We start from the raw sequence: 17,271 nt of genomic DNA on the forward strand, positions 1-17,271 counted from the left end.
ATTTTGACAATTTGCCTTCATGGCGTTGAAGGAAAAATCTAAATTAAATGAGAGAGAAGGCAGATGAATTTATATTTCGAGGCGCAGTTGGTGAACAGTCAGATACAATTAATGCTCCATTTGAAACCAGCATTAATGGTTCCATGCATTATGTGCTGCGAGATAAGACGTCCTTCCAGTCACAGATCTAGTCGGAGCGTCTCATGACAACTGTGGAGGTGTTATGTCTCCACCTAAAGGTAACCCGGGGAACTGGAGCCGAGTCCGCGCGTGAGCCCCACATGACAAATGCTCAACTGATGGGCAGGATAATCAAATAAACACTGAACAGGCTTTTAATCACACTCAGTTGTAGGTCTTTGTCATGTTTAATAATACAAGTGGATCTGATTATGCTTGTGAAATTAAAAAGGTACATACATACCTTGTGCACAACTGTATCTGCATCACTTAAAGAAAATAGCTAAACAGATACAAATATTAATTTGGTTGTGTCACGAAAGCAAATATTATTCATCTTTAACAATAGATTCATGTTAACGAAACTAAAACACGCAATAATTTGTGTTTGTCAGTACAAAACCTTTGAAAGTTGCTAAAAAATAAATACAACTGCAGTAAAAAGATAAAATCTACATGAATTTAGAACGTTTCTCCTTCACTTTCTCTTCAATGTTTGCATAGTATTTCATCTGGGTAAGCAGAGCTCGGGCCGCCTGAAGTTCTCCTGATGAATAAATAACAAAGAAGAAAGTGGAACAGGAAAGTTCAATCAATGACTCATTCGGCAACATAAAGAAAGAGCTTGAGCACAGATTGCAAAACAAAGTGAGGAGCGGAAGGAGATGTGAGAGCAGCGTCTGAATGGAGTACCTTCACGAAGGGCAGCGTCTATCTGCTCCGTCAGCTCTGCCAGTTTTTCTGCAAGTGAGAGCGACAGAGGTTTGAGTTCGATGAGAAAAAGGACACTACTCCCATTGTGCTTCTCAATTCTAGAACCTTGAAAAGGACACTTGCCTCTACGTGTACTTGCTTGATTAGAAATGAAAAATCTCACTGTAAAGTGAGCTGTATATAACGTAGCAGGAGGTGATCAACCACGGTTACCACGGTAACGCCAGATATGAGCAAAATAACCAGAACTGACACCACAATGTTTACGGCTTTGACTTTCAACAACAAAGCTGGTCTCAGCCAATGGGCAGGTCTCTGCCTTGTACCGTTTCATTTACATGTGTGGGTGAGTTGTGGACACACATGCTCCACACTGAATAATTCAACCACACTGAGAGTCCATGGACTGAACAGATGCATGCGTTTTACCTTTCGTGTCTACGCCGATTTTATCGACATCTTCTGGAGTCCGTGCTTCATCGAGGGCTTCATTGATCTCCATCAGCTCCGTCAGAAACTCAGACTCAGCCCTGGACTCGGTGCCTTCTTCTATATACAAGCCCTCAAGCTTCAGCTGCAACACAAGACGGGAGCTCAACCAACTCAACGGCTCCTTTAAATGCATGTCACTGCTGGCGAATGTCAGATAGTGAAGAAGTAATCTAAGAGGCAGAGCTTAGCAGTTATAACAATAAACTATTTATCAGAAGTTGAGTCAGGGATTTCAGACTCACCATGTAAAGACCACGACTCAAAGGCTTAAGAAGAGTCTTGTATGCTTTGTTCACAAGAGCTGACTGGCTTTCTGAATACTCCTGTTCTTTCTACAAAGAAGACTTGGATTAGGTTTGCTTCACATCATAGATTTCCTTAAGGAGAAAAACTGTATTAGTGCATTTTTTCATTAACTGGAAATGGGACAACAATTGTTTAACCTTCACAATAAGGGAATAAAATGAGAGGTGATTTTTTAACCCTAATGTCAGTCAATTTGTTGTATGACATACAGCTACTTGTCTGTAGTCGAACGGTTTGGGTCCCTTCAAGCAACGCAGGTGTGAGTTTGACACAACAGATGCATGGAAGCGAGACAGGAAGGAAAACGCCTTCAAAATGGCTGGCGGACCTGAGTACATTTTGCAGCTATCAGGTCTGTCAGCTCTGGTGAAAATCAATAGTCTCAGGCCCGAGCCCATGGGTCCATCGTGTGGAGCTGTTTCTGTAATAACAACCATTGCAGTGGGTGTCTGGGTTGTAGCTGTATAAGTAATGAGTTTTCTATACATGATGAAGACCCCCGAGGCAGGAAGACGTCTAATTAAGAAAAAACGGCCAGAGGTGCTGATAAATAAAACACAGTTGGTACAATATTGGACAGGCTGTGTGTGAAGGAACCATTTAGACCTCACTCACATTGTGCTGAATATGAGTATGGCTCTAATACCTCATCATGACAACACTCCGTAGTTCTTTTCTGCCAGAGTAAATAAATTATGTGCAACACAACAAAGTGTAACACCTCTGTTATTTAAAAAAAAAACAGTTAAGTGCCATGCTTGTTTTTATGATTCATGAGCAGGATAACAGATGATATGTCAAACTGTTCTATTTACAACTGAACTAAAATAACAGATTTCTTTATTCTGTGACATCTCTAAAGCTGAGCTAGTTGAGATTTTTATGCAAAATATAGGCCCTGTCTGTCTCATTAGTCTTACTCCTCCGGGCTAAGTGTGATTCATAAAGTACCCCAAACTTACTTTCCACACAAAATCCATGTGATAGAAAAGCTCACTTGTGTGCCTGAACATGATGAATCAAAAGTGAAGAGGATGAGAATATCAACTTTAATTCCTAAACAGAAGCGAGTGCTTCGTCTAAAGACAAGTGGGCAAACCTTAATTAGACCTCTTTTCTTCGTTTCCCTTCACTCTCCAACAGTATAAACTATCATCATTAGACTACTGTGTGCACTTCATCACATTTTTCTCAAGAGGTCCTCGACACAGAATACTGTAAGCTGATGATTAGTCTCCACGATGAGTTAAACCTCTACAACGCTGAATCCTACATTTCCCACAATGCACCTTCCATTAACACCATTCATCATCTGAATCATTTATCTTAAGGGTCACAAGGGTGCACTCTATACATGTACAGAAGAGTTTTGTAATATACAGTACATAGTATGATTAATACTATGATTAATAGTAAAAATTACCGTCGACTTTGTTGTGATGCATAAATGTGTGTTTTGTAGTAACCGATTTGGCTAAGCAGAAAAACCTACTCCTGTTCTTCATCTGAATTCTAAATTTTATGTAAATCAAGCTCTCTGTAGTGTAGACTGCTCATTTCTGCTATATCTTCCAGCTCCTCTCTTTCCTAACGCAGCCCACACCTCACTAGTTGAGCTTTCGATTTCTTGACCTGCCGCGACCTTGTCTGCTTGTTATCTTAATATAAAACATTTCCAGGGTATCTCAGCTGCCTCATGAAGGCCTCAATTTGTCATTGTTTTCTAACAAACCCATCGGTCAAGTTTGCCTGGAGTAATTCCCCTGATCACAACGAATCATTCTAACGCATCAGAAACACAGCCGAGTGGACTAATAGGGATCAAGGGCATTATTCAATTTCCAGTGTCACTCTGCTCCTAATGGATAGGAGTCACCAGTGACTCATACGCCATCTCACTTAGCCAGTGTTTATTTGGATTCCCACCACATTCCACTGCCTACCACAGATTTCTGGCTGAAGTTGTCTGGATGCAGAGACCTCTGGAGCTGCAAGTATCTTTTCTGCAGCTTGTGTGTGTCCAGTGTGAATGTGTAGTCACTGAAAAAGGGCAACACAACGGAGAGTGACGTGTTTTTGTTTGCACACATTATCAAGCAATAAAACTGTTCTGTCAAAAACATGCACTCACCAGTCCATGATGTGGAAGTAGGAGGTCTCCTCTTCAGGAGGCTGGACGACTTTGCAAGACATGCAGAAGAACGCGGGCTTGTTGTCAAGACGGTGATGGCAGTTCCAGCAGTTTAGTCTGACCTGGTCTGTGCAGTAATTCATAGGTGACGTAACATGATTAGTGTAGTAAACTGGAGCTTTTCTCTTTCTCGCTGCTCTGGCGTCCTTGCTCGGGAAGCTGGTGCACATGCAGAGTCCCCGACGCCTAAGAGTCCTAGAAAATGGCAGTCGGTGCGTCATCCGCCAGTTCAGCTGCAGCGCAGCGGGGGATGAGCACGCGATCCGCAGAGAATTTAATGACAGCATCTGTGCGCGTGAAATGCGCTATTTGCCGATGTCATGGGCTAAAACATTAGATCCTCCACCGTCAAAACACGAGCATCACTTTTTCTAAAACGCAGAGGAAGACGTCGCGTCTTCTTCTACGTTTATAGAATCCTCCACAGCGCCACCGCTCGGCTGGGCGGTCGCAGCAGTTAGCTAACGAACAAGTAGCAAACAATTACTTAGCAACTGTTGATATGAAAATAACGGATACATCGAACCGGGGATTGATCGCATCACACCGAACGTAGTGAGTTGTTTAACGCAGTGATCGTACTACACGCTGGCTCGGCACCAACGGCACATTAATTCCAGCGTTTGCTTGAATTTAAAGTGAAGCGGTGAAAAGAGCCGGTTGTGGGGTTGTAGCTAGAGTAGCGTATTAGCTGATAGCAACCTAGCTTAGTTTGTTATCGTGTTGTAGCTGCGTTTTTACGGTTGGCAGCGTCACCGATAAGCAGCTGAGTGTCAGGTACCAGCGCATTTACTGATGCACAGCACAACGTCTTAGCTGTCTGTCGCTCGCTTAGCTAACGGTACCTAAAGGATAGCCATCCCTTATTACTGTTCGGAGCGATGCAGTAAATTGAGTTATTTAAGTTCATTATAATGTGATTACTTATAGATTATACTATTATAATGATTTACCGGCGGATCATATCTTTATTATAGTTTAACATTAACCTATGTCAGAAATACCTATGCAGACATTCTTTATTTTTCAGGTCTAGAGATCAACGCATGACGATGACAGAGGTGGTGGTTCGTAAAGAGTTCTGGATCCACGGGGATTGGCTGGTCCACCTGGGACATCATCGGGCTCTGGAGCACAGATAACACACCTGAACTGGTATTTTACCTAGAGAAGTTGCTCTGCTGTATACCGGTAGACTGCAGACAAATGCTCTCCCCAACCCAGGCTGCTGCGCTAGAATAGTTAAATATTGGTTGAACTGGGGCCAGTATAAACATAGCCATTTGGCCAAGGAACAGGCTGGGCTCCCTGACTCCGTGCTTTTACAGTTTCCTAACAAAGCACAAGCTGTAATGATTTCCAGCACTCATTGTGATTCTTATTGTGTAAATGGTGGTGAGCGTTTCGGGGGGTGGTAGGAGTACAAAAGGTGACGGCTGAATATTCCAGGGAGACACTGGTTGGAGACAGCAGCGTCTGTAAGGTAAACAGGATCTCCTCCTGAAGGTCGAGGGAGGTGCTTCTCAAGGCCCCCACAGACAATACTCTGGGTATTATTAACGGAAATGGCTAAGAATAGAGAGGAGGGGAGCACGGTGGCTCCTCTGGCGATCGTGTTGTTTGGGTTAAAGAGGCCAAAACGGAACATCATCTTTAGAAGAGTGACTTGCATGTTGGGTGTGTCACACTTGGACAAAGCTTGAGATTGATTTGGAACTCTATGTGGTGCAGAAAGTCAGTAGTAGTTGTGGATCACTGCTTATATATGGAGTTACTGCACTTTACAGTTTGGATCTGTGAGTATGACGATTGAAGTGCACATAGAGAAGTATTTTCTAGCCTTTCTACTCATGTTGTTTTGTATACTGGTCGTAGACATTTACATCAGTGGTGATGTTGCTTAGATATATAAAGGTTTTTCGACCTAGTTAGGTTTGATGTTTTGGATAACGTCTTCTGCCAAAGTGTTATTCTCATTATGTGATGCATTATGTGCAATATAAGCTAAAAATGTTAATGGACAAAATATAGACATGAATTTCTGTTCTCTCAGATAGATTTAATATCGAGGAATTCATTTGCATTGATGGAAAAAGTCCTGTAAAAGCCATTATTTTATTGCATTAATCATTTTGGCACAAGCCAAAAATATTAACTGCTGAAATGCCTCAGTATAGACAATATTACAAAAGCTCTGACAGCTGAATATCTTTCAGTGTGATTCATTCACGTTTCTTGTTTACTAGTCATTATGTTCCCATCCTCACATTGTTATGCTTTGACTTGGTGTTGTTTTAACCACCTGTCAACTTTGTTCTACACTTTGTATGTTTCTAGTTTTGCCAGTAGTTATCTGTTTGACTTCTGTGATTCATGTGTGGCTTACTGTACATCTGCTCAACATCTGGCCTCCTCCTTACTAACATAGACGTCTCTACAGTTGTGATTAACGTGTGTCCTTTAAATGAAAAAAAGATTTAAAAAATCTCCTGCCAGCAACTGGAATTATTAATTGTGCATCTGTGCAGTTTTTACTTGTAAGGACTTTTGCAACTACTTGTTGAATTTTTTGAAACCATCTGTCAACTTTGCCCAATGTGTAGAACTCAGCTGATGTGTTGTTGCACTCAGGGAGAAAATTGAATGTGTGTATTGCTGCTATTGAAATCGATCCGTTCATTTGTTTTTGTCCTATGTTTATACACACAACCTTGGATCTTTGAGCCTAAATTAAAATGCAGACAAATTGAGCTTAGATTTTATTGATGGCTGGTTTCCCTGTTGTCTGTAACACTTTTGAATCTGTGACCAATGTGACTCCCCTTTGAAACTAAGATTAATTGTGCCTGTTTAACAATGGTTGAATCAATGACTCAGTAGCCAACCCAGTGAAGTCAATCAAGTATTTGTTTCTCAACTATTTGAGGATGTATTTCACCTCATCTGACAGCCTTCAAATTAGCTGTCTGCAGTGTTCTGATGTATGACCTTGTTAGTTAGCATGGTAGTATTGATTTGTCTCCTCTGCATTGTGTTGTGGCTCTGGAGCTTTTGATTTCTAACAACACTCTACACTGTGCCTTTAATTTTCACAATACTTTCTGTACTTTCTGTTCTCAGATAAGCCATGATCCCCATCACTGAACTCCGGTACTTTGTAGACACACAGCCGGCATACCGCATCCTGAAGCCATGGTGGGACGTGTTTACCGACTACATCTCCATTGTTATGCTTATGATTTCTGTGTTTGGAGGGACACTGCAGATCACCCAGGACAAGATGATCTGCCTGCCCTGCAAATGGGTGGTGAATGAGACCTGCAAGAGGAACTTTAATTCCACTCTGTCCACATCATTGTACCTGGAGCCCAAAGGGATCCAGTACGACCTGGACCGCCACCAGTACAACTACGTGGATGCTGTGTGCTATGAGAATAAGTTGCACTGGTTTGCTAAGTATTTCCCTTACCTAGTATTACTTCACACCCTTATTTTCTTAGCATGCAGCAACTTCTGGTTTAAGTTCCCACGGACTAGTTCCAAACTAGAGCACTTTGTATCCATTTTGCTGAAATGCTTCGACTCCCCATGGACAACTAGGGCGCTGTCAGAGACAGTGGTGGAAGAGAGTGACCCAAAACCAATGAAAATGAATGGCTCAATGGACCACAAGGGGTCTGTCATCAGTGAAGATGTTGAAGCAAGTGTTCCTATGCTCCAAAGGACAAAGACACGCTTTGAGCAGGGCATCGTAGATCGGACAGAAACAGGGGTTTTGGACAAGAAAGAAGGTGAACAGGCAAAAGCCCTGTTTGAAAAAGTGAAGAAGTTTCGTATACATGTTGAAGAAGGAGACATCGTGTACAGACTCTACATCCGTCAGACTATCATCAAAGTCATCAAGTTTATCTTGATAATCTGTTACACGGGGTATTACGTGCATGATATTAAATTCAGCGTTGACTGCTCGGTAAATATAGAGAGTCTAACAGGTTATAGCGTGTACCATTGTGCTCACCCACTGGCGACGCTGTTTAAAATCTTGGCCTGTTTCTACATCAGCTTGGTGGTGGTGTATGGCTTGATCTGCATGTACACACTGTGCTGGATGCTTCGACGCTCTCTGAAGAAATATTCTTTCGAGTCGATACGGGAAGAGAGCAGCTACAGTGACATACCTGATGTGAAGAATGACTTTGCCTTCATGTTGCACATGATAGACCAGTATGACCCTTTGTATTCTAAACGCTTTGCTGTGTTTCTCTCGGAAGTAAGTGAGAACAAACTGAGGCAGCTCAACCTCAACAATGAGTGGACACTTGACAAGCTCAGACAGAGGATAACAAAAAACTCTCAGGAGAAGTTAGAATTGCACCTTTTCATGCTCAGCGGTATTCCAGACACAGTGTTTGACCTGATGGAGCTTGAGGTTCTTAAACTGGAGCTTATCCCAGATGTCACCATTCCCCCGATCATCGCCCAGCTGGTCAACCTGCGAGAGATGTGGCTTTATCACACCCCAGCCAAAATTGAAGCCCCAGCGCTGGCCTTCCTGCGTGAGAACTTAAAGTCTCTGCACATTAAGTTCACTGACATCAAAGAGATTCCTTTGTGGATCTACAGTTTAAAGAATCTCAGTGAGCTTCATCTAACAGGGAATCTCAGTGCTGAGAACAACCGCTACATTGTCATCGATGGTCTCCGGGAGCTCAAGAGGCTCAAAGTCCTCCGTCTGAAAAGCAATCTCACCAAGCTACCTCAGGTGGTGACTGATGTGGGCATGCATCTCCAGAAGCTTTCCATCAATAATGAAGGCACCAAGCTGATGGTGCTGAACAGCCTGAAGAAGATGGTGAACCTGACTGAGCTGGAGCTCATTCGCTGCGATCTAGAACGTATACCACACTCCATCTTCAGTTTGCACAACTTGCAGGAGATCGATCTGAAGGACAACAACCTGAAAACCATTGAGGAGATCATCAGCTTCCAGCACCTTCATCGGCTGGTCTGCCTTAAACTCTGGTATAACCAGATTGCCTACATACCCATCCAGATTGGTACGCTGACTAACCTGGAGAAGCTGTACCTGAACAGGAACAAGATCGAAAAGATACCCAGCCAGTTGTTTTTTTGCCGCAAAATGCGCTTTCTGGACCTTAGCCATAACAACCTGACCCATATCCCAACAGACATAGGCTTCCTACAGAACCTTCAGTACCTGGCAGTGACGGCCAACAGGGTAAGCCCCTCTACCATTTACATAATCATTTTAATATTTGTTGACTGTACATTGGCTTGTTTTTACATTTTATCGTCTGAGTTGTGTCATCTGTCTTTATCTGTTTGCTTTTATTTTAAATTGAAGATTGAGAGTCTTCCTAATGAGCTGTTCCAGTGCAGAAAGCTCTGCACTTTGAATTTGGGGAACAATTGCCTGCAGTCTCTGCCATCGCGGTTCGGAGAGCTGACCGGGTTGACACAACTAGAGCTGAGAGGCAACCGTTTGGAATGTCTGCCCGTGGAGCTGGGCGAATGCCGACAGCTGAAGAGGACCGGTCTCGTGGTGGAGGAGGACCTCTTTAACACCCTGCCCACGGAGGTCAAGGAACAGCTATGGAAGCTTGACAAAGAACAAGCTTAATCAGAAAATAAGTAGCAACAGTAGGAAAGCCAATTTGAACTGAGGGGCTCGCTGAAGCAACCGCTAAACCTGCTGCAGTCCATCAGTAAGGTTGGGTATCGCATCTTCCCAAACATCTCCTCAAGCATAAAGAAACGAATATGACAGAAACAAAAGATCAACAATTGTGCCTCGTTCACAATCACTGAAAACAGGAGTTTTACTAAATTTACTAAATAAATAAATACTGTGATGAATAATGTACCCAAACATCAACTTCATACAGCACTTACAGCATTTAGAGTATGGAGGAAGCAGGGTTCCAAGCCTTACTGCCAGTGAGTGGTAAAACTGCTTGCTGCTTGAGCGTCACTCAAAAGCTTCGTGTGAAATTACAACCATCTTCGACATAAAAATATTTATTACTTAGTATTTATCTGTAGTCTGGGTGAAGCAGTTTCTTCATTTATTTTTTGTGTGTTTGTGAAGCAACAATTCACAAACGTCCAAACATAGAAAGAAAGTTATTAAAGTTTGAAAGTTATTAAAAACAAGCCACATTTCACTTGATAAAAAGTTAGAGAATCGCATTAATTGATTTGTTGGTGGTCAGAGGTTCAGGATTCTTTTTTCTAACAGCTATTTCATTTCAGATTAGTTGCCTTAACATTTGTTATTGTTATTTTTTGTTGTAACACTTATAAAGTTTGAGACAAAAGAACAAGCATTTAAACCAATTTTCATGCAGATAACTGTTTTAAAGCTGAACTAGAAAACGCACAGCTTTACTAATTACGTCCAAGTGGCACCTCATTAGCTTGGCCAGACAAAGGATTCGATGTTTGAGTCATAAAATGAAACCTTTTGAATCGTGCCTCACCCACCCTGTAACATCATCCAGAGCAGGGGTGTCAAACTGCGGCCCTCGAGTGCCCGTGTCCCTGCTGGTTTTCCAGCTCTCTCTGCTGATCACCTTGAACATGTGTGGCAGTTGTCTCATCCAGCTGCTGATTGACTGAACACACCTGATCAAGGTAATCAGCAGGCTCTGGGGGAGGGAGATCTGGAAAACCAGCAAGGGACTGGTTTGAGTTTGACACCCCTGATCTAGAGTTACATTACCATTATTACATTGGATCTTCTGCAGTGAAGCATTGCTACTACTATAAAAGATCAAGACATTTACTTTACTGGTATTATTGGTTATATATATATGAAAATTGTTACTTTCCGTTGTTAAAGGCCAACTAATTGCTGTAATTTATTTCTCAGGTATCAGTGTTTGCTCATTGTAGAGATACAATGGAAATAAATAGGTATTTGAAGTAACAGACAGCTCTCACGCAGCACAACGCACATCAGGGATTTTTATGTCTACCCTGAGAAAACGCTCATAACACATCTGCAAAAAACAAAAACAAAACGTTTGTAGCAATATGCGTCATAGCAACTAGCTTAAAAAGTGTAGTGTAATTTTAGCATTGTACATTCATTTCAATAATATGTCAAACTATGCTACGGTATATTGTGCAATATTGCCTTTATTTAAACAATGTAGACGTTGGTAGTGATGTAATCTTCTGATGTGCATGGGCATTTGTTTGACACTATTTTTATTTTACTTAAACTACAGTTTTGAGGCATTCGACTGTAGATTAAAGATCTAGAACATGGACAATATTTTTTCACTACAACATTTCTACAACACGTTTAAGAAAATGGAATTGTTACAACACTCTGTATTACACACTGTATACAAATACACTGTATACAAATACAACACAGTATATTTTTTTTATTTGTCAGACTGTGACAGGTCAACTAAGTGACTACCAGCCAGGTTATTACAGTACTATAAAATCAATATCTTTAGAACTACTGTACTTTTATACATTTCACATCCACAGCACCTCCGTGACATGCTATTATTAAGACAATCAACATCCAATTACATCCAATACCAGATGATAAAATGTGAAGTGATGCTGAGCACTGCAATAACTTGCCACGTTTAACACGTTTTGTGCAGGTTGTTGGTAAAATGGCATCACTAAGCAGATTTTGTGTCATAGTCAGTGTCCTTGTTTTGTCTATATTCCCTTTTTTATTTTAACTGCTGTCAGTATTATTACATAACTACATTTCTCAGGAAACCAGACAGTACGGCCATGTTTTAAGTTGTTTGCCTGTTTTTTTATTACAACTGTTCTCTATTTTATTAATTTAAACCGTTAAGATACTATTTTATAAGCATTTTCTTTTTTCTAGTTTATTAGTGCTGATTTAGATTGAAACCTGTTTTTGTTTTGTAAAAAAAACTCCTGCTACTTCTTTTGTCAGTGACTATTAATCTGTATCACGTCAGAGTTGTTTTCTTCATTGTGATTGGAACAAATGAAGTGTGATCTCTTTTCAGGATGAGACTGGTACAAAGTAATTTTAGATCTTACCAACTCAATTCCAGTTACAACTGATTTGTTTGCTATGTATTTTTCATTAAAAAAATGTTCTCTTCAGCACTAATGTGACGAATGATGCGCCAGTGAAGGAATATCAGTTTAAACGTGTGGCTCATTTTCTCTTTTACACCATCCATCTATGTAAAATAAAATAAACCTTGTTAACAAAATATGTGTTTGTTTCTATTGGAGAAGTGCAGAAGAAAGATGAAGATAAAGTTCTCCAACAGGTAATTGCAGTTGCTCTGTTTCTGTTAAAAATATACTATATGCTAAATTGCAAATCTACACCAGTGATAAAGATTCATTCTAAGGTTCATCCAAAGCGCTGATTTATTTTGGTTTATTTCTGTTCAACAACGCGGAACCTTTTAACGGCGGATCATGTTTTAGACGGACGTATTTTGTCTACGAACTCGGTCATACACGAAACGTTTGAAATGGTAAATTAAATTTTCAGCCTCTTAGTTGATTGCTATCAAATTAAATTTATTAATACAGCTACGATGGTTATTAAATACAAACTGTTGTTTAGCGCAGCAAACTTGGTTAGGAGTCTGTCGGCTGAGAGCGCTTGTATAACTTCATATTCATCGTTTAGTAGCAGGCTAAGCTAGGAAGCTAGTGATGAAATAACGACTTAATGGTTTATTTTGTGGATATTATAGGCGGTCACCTTCCACACAGACGTAGGAGACATGAAAATTGAATTGTTCTGTGAACGCACCCCGAAAGCATGTGAGGTAAGTTACCGCGTCTTTTGATATTAGTTGTCTGAAGTTGTGTTTCGCTCCATCCTGCCTCTAAATATCGGAGCAGATTTGTGAACTAAACCCTTCTACACATCCCTATATAATCTCAAAGATGTAATATCTTACGACGCTTCTTTTTTTTTACAAATCATATTAGAACTTCCTTGCGCTGTGTGCCAGTGGCGTCTACAATGGCTGCACCTTCCACAGGAACATCAAGGGCTTCATTGTTCAGACTGGAGATCCGTCAGGTCCGGAGCTGTTCGAGCATCTGATCAATACATGACATGGAACAATTCATGTTCTCACTTCCCGGTTTCTTTTTTCACGTAGGCACGGGCAAAGGAGGAACAAGTATATGGGGGCGCAAGTTTGAAGATGAATTCAGTGAACACCTAAAAGTAAACACTCAAGCAACTGTTACATTGATATTAAATAATAAATATAAAATGCTTAATTTGAGGGATTCGTTTTCTCTAAAATTGCTAATTTTGAGTTTTGCTTACTTCCAGCATAATGTGAGAGGAGTGGTCTCGATGGCAAACAATGGCCCCAACACAAATGGCTCACAGTTTTTCTTTACATATGGGAAACAGCCTCACCTGGACATGAAGTACACACTGTTTGGAAAGTACGTAGCGTGTGTGTGTGTGTGTGTGTGTGTGTGTGTGTGTGTGTGTGTGCGCGCGTGTGTATTGATGAGATTTGATTTTCCATTGGTGGCTGGTTATAATATATCATGACCTCATGTAAATAGTCAGCTGCTTTATCTCTATCTGTCACATAGGATTATTGATGGCCTCGAAACACTGGATGAACTAGAGAAGCTGCCTGTCAATGAAAAGACTTTCCAACCACTGACGGAAACGCGGATTAAGGATGTGACCATTCATGCTAACCCCTTCGCTGGATAGACTTTTGCATCTCGTGGAACAGTCTGGGGTCCAGCTGCTGAATGAAATATAGTTAAACGAGTCATTATGCCTTTACAATTCATTTATTCAGAAACGGAAGCTTGCTATGTTTCACAGCACTGTACAGATTGTTTTTAATGTAAATAAATTACATGTGCTTTGTACTGAATAAAGGTTTTATGTTTCAAACGTGATTTCAGATGATTTTGTGAAGAGTATGGAGACCAGCAACCTGGACATGGTCTTGAAAACAACTCTTACTTGAACAGCAAGAACTTGTGTTTGTAAGAGAATATTGAAGAAGAACCAATATAGTGAGAAAGATGCTGCAAAAGAATTAGTGAAGGGACTCATTTCAAAAGAATTAGAAAAATAACTTCATTGTCACTGTACGTTGTCCAGCAAAATTAAGACGTTATCATTTTAGTAATTAAGATAAAATGGTAAAAAAATAAAAACTCCACACATCTGTTCACATCCAGCTATTGCAGTAGTAAGTTAAACCACAGCACTGAGAGGACACTCAAACTATTTTATCACCAGTCAAGCTAATAATGGCTGATGAGTAAAGCAAGTGTTAGTGTAGGGTTAATAAAGAGTCCACTTGAGAACGAACTACAAATCAGTGACGCGTCGAGTGACGTCATCACAGGGGGACGCAGCACGTCGCTTCGGCTGTAGCAAGTTCTCGCAAACTGCACACAGACCAAAGCAGACAGACGTCATGGCCACCGGCGATGCATTTAAAGTAGACTCACCTCTCTGTGCACCTTTTAAACCATCATTCTGATTGTTCTTAACTTGGGCGCTGTGCTGACTGCTGTCAGTGTTTCAGGTGTCGTCGCTGAAGGGGAAAGTGGCCCTGATCACAGGTGCCAGCTCGGGCATCGGAGCGGGTACGAGCGTCCTGTTCGCCAAACTCGGAGCTCTGCTCGCCCTGAACGGCCGCGACGTGGAGAACCTGCAGAAAGTGGCCAAAGAGTGCAGCGACTGTGGAGGCAACGAGGTGCTGAGACACACACACACACACAGACACACACACAGACACACACACACACACACACACACACACACACACACACCAAACCAGTTTGGTTTCGAGACAAAGTCTCAGAGAATAACACAGAATGAAACCAGAACTATTGAGCGGTGAACTGAGTGTAGAGTCATTTTGACCCGAAAGTGCTGAGATGTGTAGATGTAACATCACCACTGGTCTGAGAAAATAAGCTGAGATGTTGTAAGACGTCTGAGGGCGGCGGTCATCATTTTGCGCAGCCCCTGCTGGTTCCTGGAGACCTGACCGATGAGGCGCTGGTGATGAGCACAGTGGAGCAGACCATCGCTCACTACGGCCGGCTGGACGTCCTGGTTAACAGCGCTGGGATCCTGGCGATGGGCAGCATCGAGACGACAGACCTGGCTCAGTATGACAAGGTCATGAACATCAACGTGAGGTGAACGCTGCGTGGACAACAAGGACATGGCTGCAGTTTAATGAGGTGGTTTGACAGAACTGAGATGAGTGAATCACTGTTCTGTTGCCTTCCATCAGATCTGTTTATCACCTGACTCAGCTCTGCGTTCCCCATCTGACCAAGACCAAGGGCTCCATCGTCAACGTGTCCAGCGTCAACGGACAGAGATCGGTGGGTTTTAGTTTTCACAGCTCTCTTCGTGTGCCGTGTCTTTGTAATGGAGCGCGGGTTTGTCCTCTCTAGTTCCCAGGGGTGCTGGCCTACTGCGTGTCCAAGTCTGCCATTGACCAGTTCACACGCTGTGTAGCACTCGGTGGGTTCAGGCTTTGTGTTTTTATTATTCATTGTAATAGCTGACAATGGCACATCAGGAAGTTGTGTAACTGCTTTGTGTTGCAGAACTGGCACCAAAGCAGGTCAGGGTGAACTCTGTCTGGTACGTGTGAAACACTTCATGTCGATGGCTAACGTGGTCGTTTTAACAGTTGCTCAGACAACTTGTGTTTTTAGCCCAGGTGTGATCATCACAGATGTTCACAAAAGAGCAGGACTGGATGAGGAGCAGTATGCTCAGGTACCTTTTACCTTCCTGCTTATGAATGATCCTAAAGAAATCTTAATAGTCACGTCTCCATCTTTTTGTTCTGTGGTCTTCCATCAGTTTCTTGCGAAGTGTAAGCAGACCCACGCCTTAGGGCGAGCGGGCGACGTGGAGGAAGTGGCCCAGAGCATCGCCTTCCTGGCGTCTGATGCTGCCAGCTTCATTACTGGAGTGAACCTGCCCATTGATGGAGGTCGTCATGCCATGTGCCCAAGATAAGAACGTGTACTTTAATACAGTATATGAGACCTGTAATACATACTTGAAACCTGCAAGAGTGCCTGTGTTTTATATCCATTTCATGTCCATTGAGACCGAAGGTGACAGAAGCGTGAACACAAAAACTGAAATGAAGCTTTGCTGTGAACAATTATTGGATGGGGACAAATACAAGCTTCTCGTCACTACAGGTTCAGACATTTATTGAATTATCTGTTGAGTCTGAGTCTGGTATGGACCAAAACACTGTCCAGGTAGAAATCCTCTGAGTTCATACATTGGTAAGATCCAACCAGAATTGCTGTACCTTCTAGAAACACATGCTTGAACAGTAAATAAGGCTGATGTCCTAAATTACAACAGATCACATGGGATGGTTTGAATCATAATAAAAATACAAAATGTAGTTGAAAGTGACCTTGATGCCTCGATTGAACTTGAAAGCTAATCACAATTTAAATAAATTTAAATAGAATCCACTGATACAGTTGCATAATTATACATTTTGACACAAAAATTAACTTGGTGTCAGACTCATACAAATACTACTTGTGTGTTAAAATATTCCACTGAAGTATAATTTACTGCATGTATCTGACAGTCCTCACTTTTACTTAAAGCAGATGCTGACGAGCTTCAGCTGTCACAGCATCAGGCGTCGCCTCCGGGTCGTCCTCATTCGGTCCGATAATGTCCTTTTGGCAGCGAGATGAGGTGCAGTACGAGGTAGCATCTGTTCGCTCCTTATCGACCTGGACTTCAGCTCACGAAGCAGCAGGTGTTCACGCGGTGACATGCGCGTAAACGTGGGGTCGCACCGACGTACCTGGACACAGCTGATTGATACGATGCAGATGCTGCGCACCCTGAAGGCTGCGAAGTTGAAGGACTGGTTCACCGTCAGTACAGAGCTTTGCAGAACTTGAGCCTGAGAGACTAAAGGGAGACTCTCCTATCACGTCCTTCCAAAAGCAGAATCCTGGTTTTGAGTCGCACCAATTCTCTTGTTCGGTGTCATTCTCCACAGGCTTATTAGCACCAGAGGCCTTAGTTCAACATGGTCCTTCTGTGTCTGGCTTCCCCTCATGTTTCTGCAGTCCAAGCATATGTCGTGTAGAGAAAGGGGGTACAATGTGAGAACCACACCAGTTTCCCCCATCTGTCCCTCCACATCCTCCTTACTGGTTGGAGTGTTTCCTACAAGAAGCACACAGGTCCGACCTCGATGTGATAGCGTGCGCCCGGTTCCGTCGTAGGTAGATTGTACACATCCACAATGGGGAGTAAGTCTGGATCCTGCGTCTGGAAGATGAAGTGGGTCTGATGCCAGCGGCCATCTTTAATC

General features: G+C 42.2%; 5 protein-coding genes across 13 annotated transcripts in view; 3 read left to right on the plus strand and 2 right to left on the minus strand.

Moving 5' to 3' along the window:
* Positions 1-333: 333 nt before the first annotated feature.
* hscb (HscB mitochondrial iron-sulfur cluster cochaperone) lies at positions 334-4,170 on the minus strand. Its single transcript, XM_029161322.3, has 6 exons — positions 3,824-4,170; positions 3,636-3,732; positions 1,629-1,718; positions 1,324-1,468; positions 874-921; positions 334-727 (listed from the first exon to the last, which is right to left on the minus strand). Exons 1-6 carry the CDS (start codon positions 4,168-4,170, stop codon positions 633-635), a joined length of 822 nt encoding a protein of 273 aa, XP_029017155.1. The 3' UTR covers positions 334-632.
* Positions 4,171-4,301: 131 nt separating this feature from the next.
* Positions 4,302-12,132, plus strand: lrrc8ab (leucine rich repeat containing 8 VRAC subunit Ab). 5 transcript variants are annotated; one of them, XM_029161317.3, is made up of 4 exons: positions 4,302-4,438; positions 4,914-5,045; positions 7,003-9,122; positions 9,249-12,132. In XM_029161317.3, exons 3-4 carry the CDS (start codon positions 7,011-7,013, stop codon positions 9,522-9,524), a joined length of 2,388 nt encoding a protein of 795 aa, XP_029017150.1. In that variant the 5' UTR covers positions 4,302-4,438; positions 4,914-5,045; positions 7,003-7,010; the 3' UTR covers positions 9,525-12,132. The 5 variants fall into 5 exon arrangements, with proteins under 5 accessions (XP_029017150.1, XP_029017149.1, XP_029017151.1 ...); XM_029161316.3 differs by having other exon boundaries at positions 4,914-5,038; positions 7,004-9,122; XM_029161318.3 differs by lacking the exon at positions 4,302-4,438 and adding an exon at positions 4,469-4,660 and having other exon boundaries at positions 4,914-5,038; positions 7,004-9,122.
* A 159-nt stretch (positions 12,133-12,291) lies between these two features.
* On the plus strand, positions 12,292-13,822 carry ppil3 (peptidylprolyl isomerase (cyclophilin)-like 3). Its single transcript, XM_029161325.3, has 6 exons — positions 12,292-12,405; positions 12,631-12,705; positions 12,872-12,965; positions 13,048-13,115; positions 13,227-13,345; positions 13,502-13,822. Exons 1-6 carry the CDS (start codon positions 12,403-12,405, stop codon positions 13,626-13,628), a joined length of 486 nt encoding a protein of 161 aa, XP_029017158.1. The 5' UTR covers positions 12,292-12,402; the 3' UTR covers positions 13,629-13,822.
* A 407-nt stretch (positions 13,823-14,229) lies between these two features.
* zgc:101858 (uncharacterized protein LOC449555 homolog) lies at positions 14,230-15,982 on the plus strand. Of its 2 annotated transcripts, none has more exons than XM_029161323.3 (8): positions 14,230-14,376; positions 14,464-14,634; positions 14,907-15,085; positions 15,184-15,277; positions 15,350-15,419; positions 15,506-15,542; positions 15,617-15,680; positions 15,768-15,982. In XM_029161323.3, exons 1-8 carry the CDS (start codon positions 14,353-14,355, stop codon positions 15,924-15,926), a joined length of 798 nt encoding a protein of 265 aa, XP_029017156.1. In that variant the 5' UTR covers positions 14,230-14,352; the 3' UTR covers positions 15,927-15,982. The 2 variants fall into 2 exon arrangements, with proteins under 2 accessions (XP_029017156.1, XP_029017157.1); XM_029161324.3 differs by having other exon boundaries at positions 14,251-14,376; positions 14,456-14,634.
* Positions 15,915-17,271, minus strand: part of col27a1b (collagen, type XXVII, alpha 1b) — a 35,536-nt gene continuing 34,179 nt past the window's right edge. For all 4 annotated transcript variants that reach the window (XM_029161311.3, XM_029161313.3, XM_029161315.3 and 1 more), the window contains exon 61: positions 15,915-17,270. In XM_029161311.3, the coding sequence (XP_029017144.1) occupies positions 17,124-17,270 (147 nt within the window). In that variant the 3' untranslated portion in view covers positions 15,915-17,123. The remainder of the gene's footprint in view (position 17,271) is intronic.

This window comes from Betta splendens, chromosome 9, assembly GCF_900634795.4.
Source record: "Betta splendens chromosome 9, fBetSpl5.4, whole genome shotgun sequence".
NCBI lineage: Eukaryota > Metazoa > Chordata > Actinopteri > Anabantiformes > Osphronemidae > Betta > Betta splendens.

Excerpts from the sequence above, each read along its gene's own strand:
- lrrc8ab (XM_029161317.3), top strand. The coding sequence starts at position 7,011 with ATGATCCCCATCACTGAACTCCGGTACTTTGTAGACACACAGCCGGCA. Across the intron at positions 9,123-9,248 it reads TGGCAGTGACGGCCAACAGG|ATTGAGAGTCTTCCTAATGA; the intron begins GTAAGCCCCTCT and ends TTTAAATTGAAG.
- ppil3 (XM_029161325.3), top strand. Across the intron at positions 12,966-13,047 it reads TCAGACTGGAGATCCGTCAG|GCACGGGCAAAGGAGGAACA; the intron begins GTCCGGAGCTGT and ends TTTTTCACGTAG. Across the intron at positions 13,346-13,501 it reads AAGTACACACTGTTTGGAAA|GATTATTGATGGCCTCGAAA; the intron begins GTACGTAGCGTG and ends TCTGTCACATAG.
- hscb (XM_029161322.3), bottom strand. The coding sequence starts at position 4,170 with ATGCTGTCATTAAATTCTCTGCGGATCGCGTGCTCATCCCCCGCTGCG. Across the intron at positions 1,719-3,635 it reads ACTTCAGCCAGAAATCTGTG|AAAGAACAGGAGTATTCAGA; the intron begins GTAGGCAGTGGA and ends TCTTCTTTGTAG. Across the intron at positions 922-1,323 it reads AATCGGCGTAGACACGAAAG|AAAAACTGGCAGAGCTGACG; the intron begins GTAAAACGCATG and ends TCTCACTTGCAG.
- zgc:101858 (XM_029161323.3), top strand. The coding sequence starts at position 14,353 with ATGGCCACCGGCGATGCATTTAAA. Across the intron at positions 14,377-14,463 it reads CCACCGGCGATGCATTTAAA|GTGTCGTCGCTGAAGGGGAA; the intron begins GTAGACTCACCT and ends TCAGTGTTTCAG. Across the intron at positions 15,420-15,505 it reads CACACGCTGTGTAGCACTCG|AACTGGCACCAAAGCAGGTC; the intron begins GTGGGTTCAGGC and ends TTTGTGTTGCAG.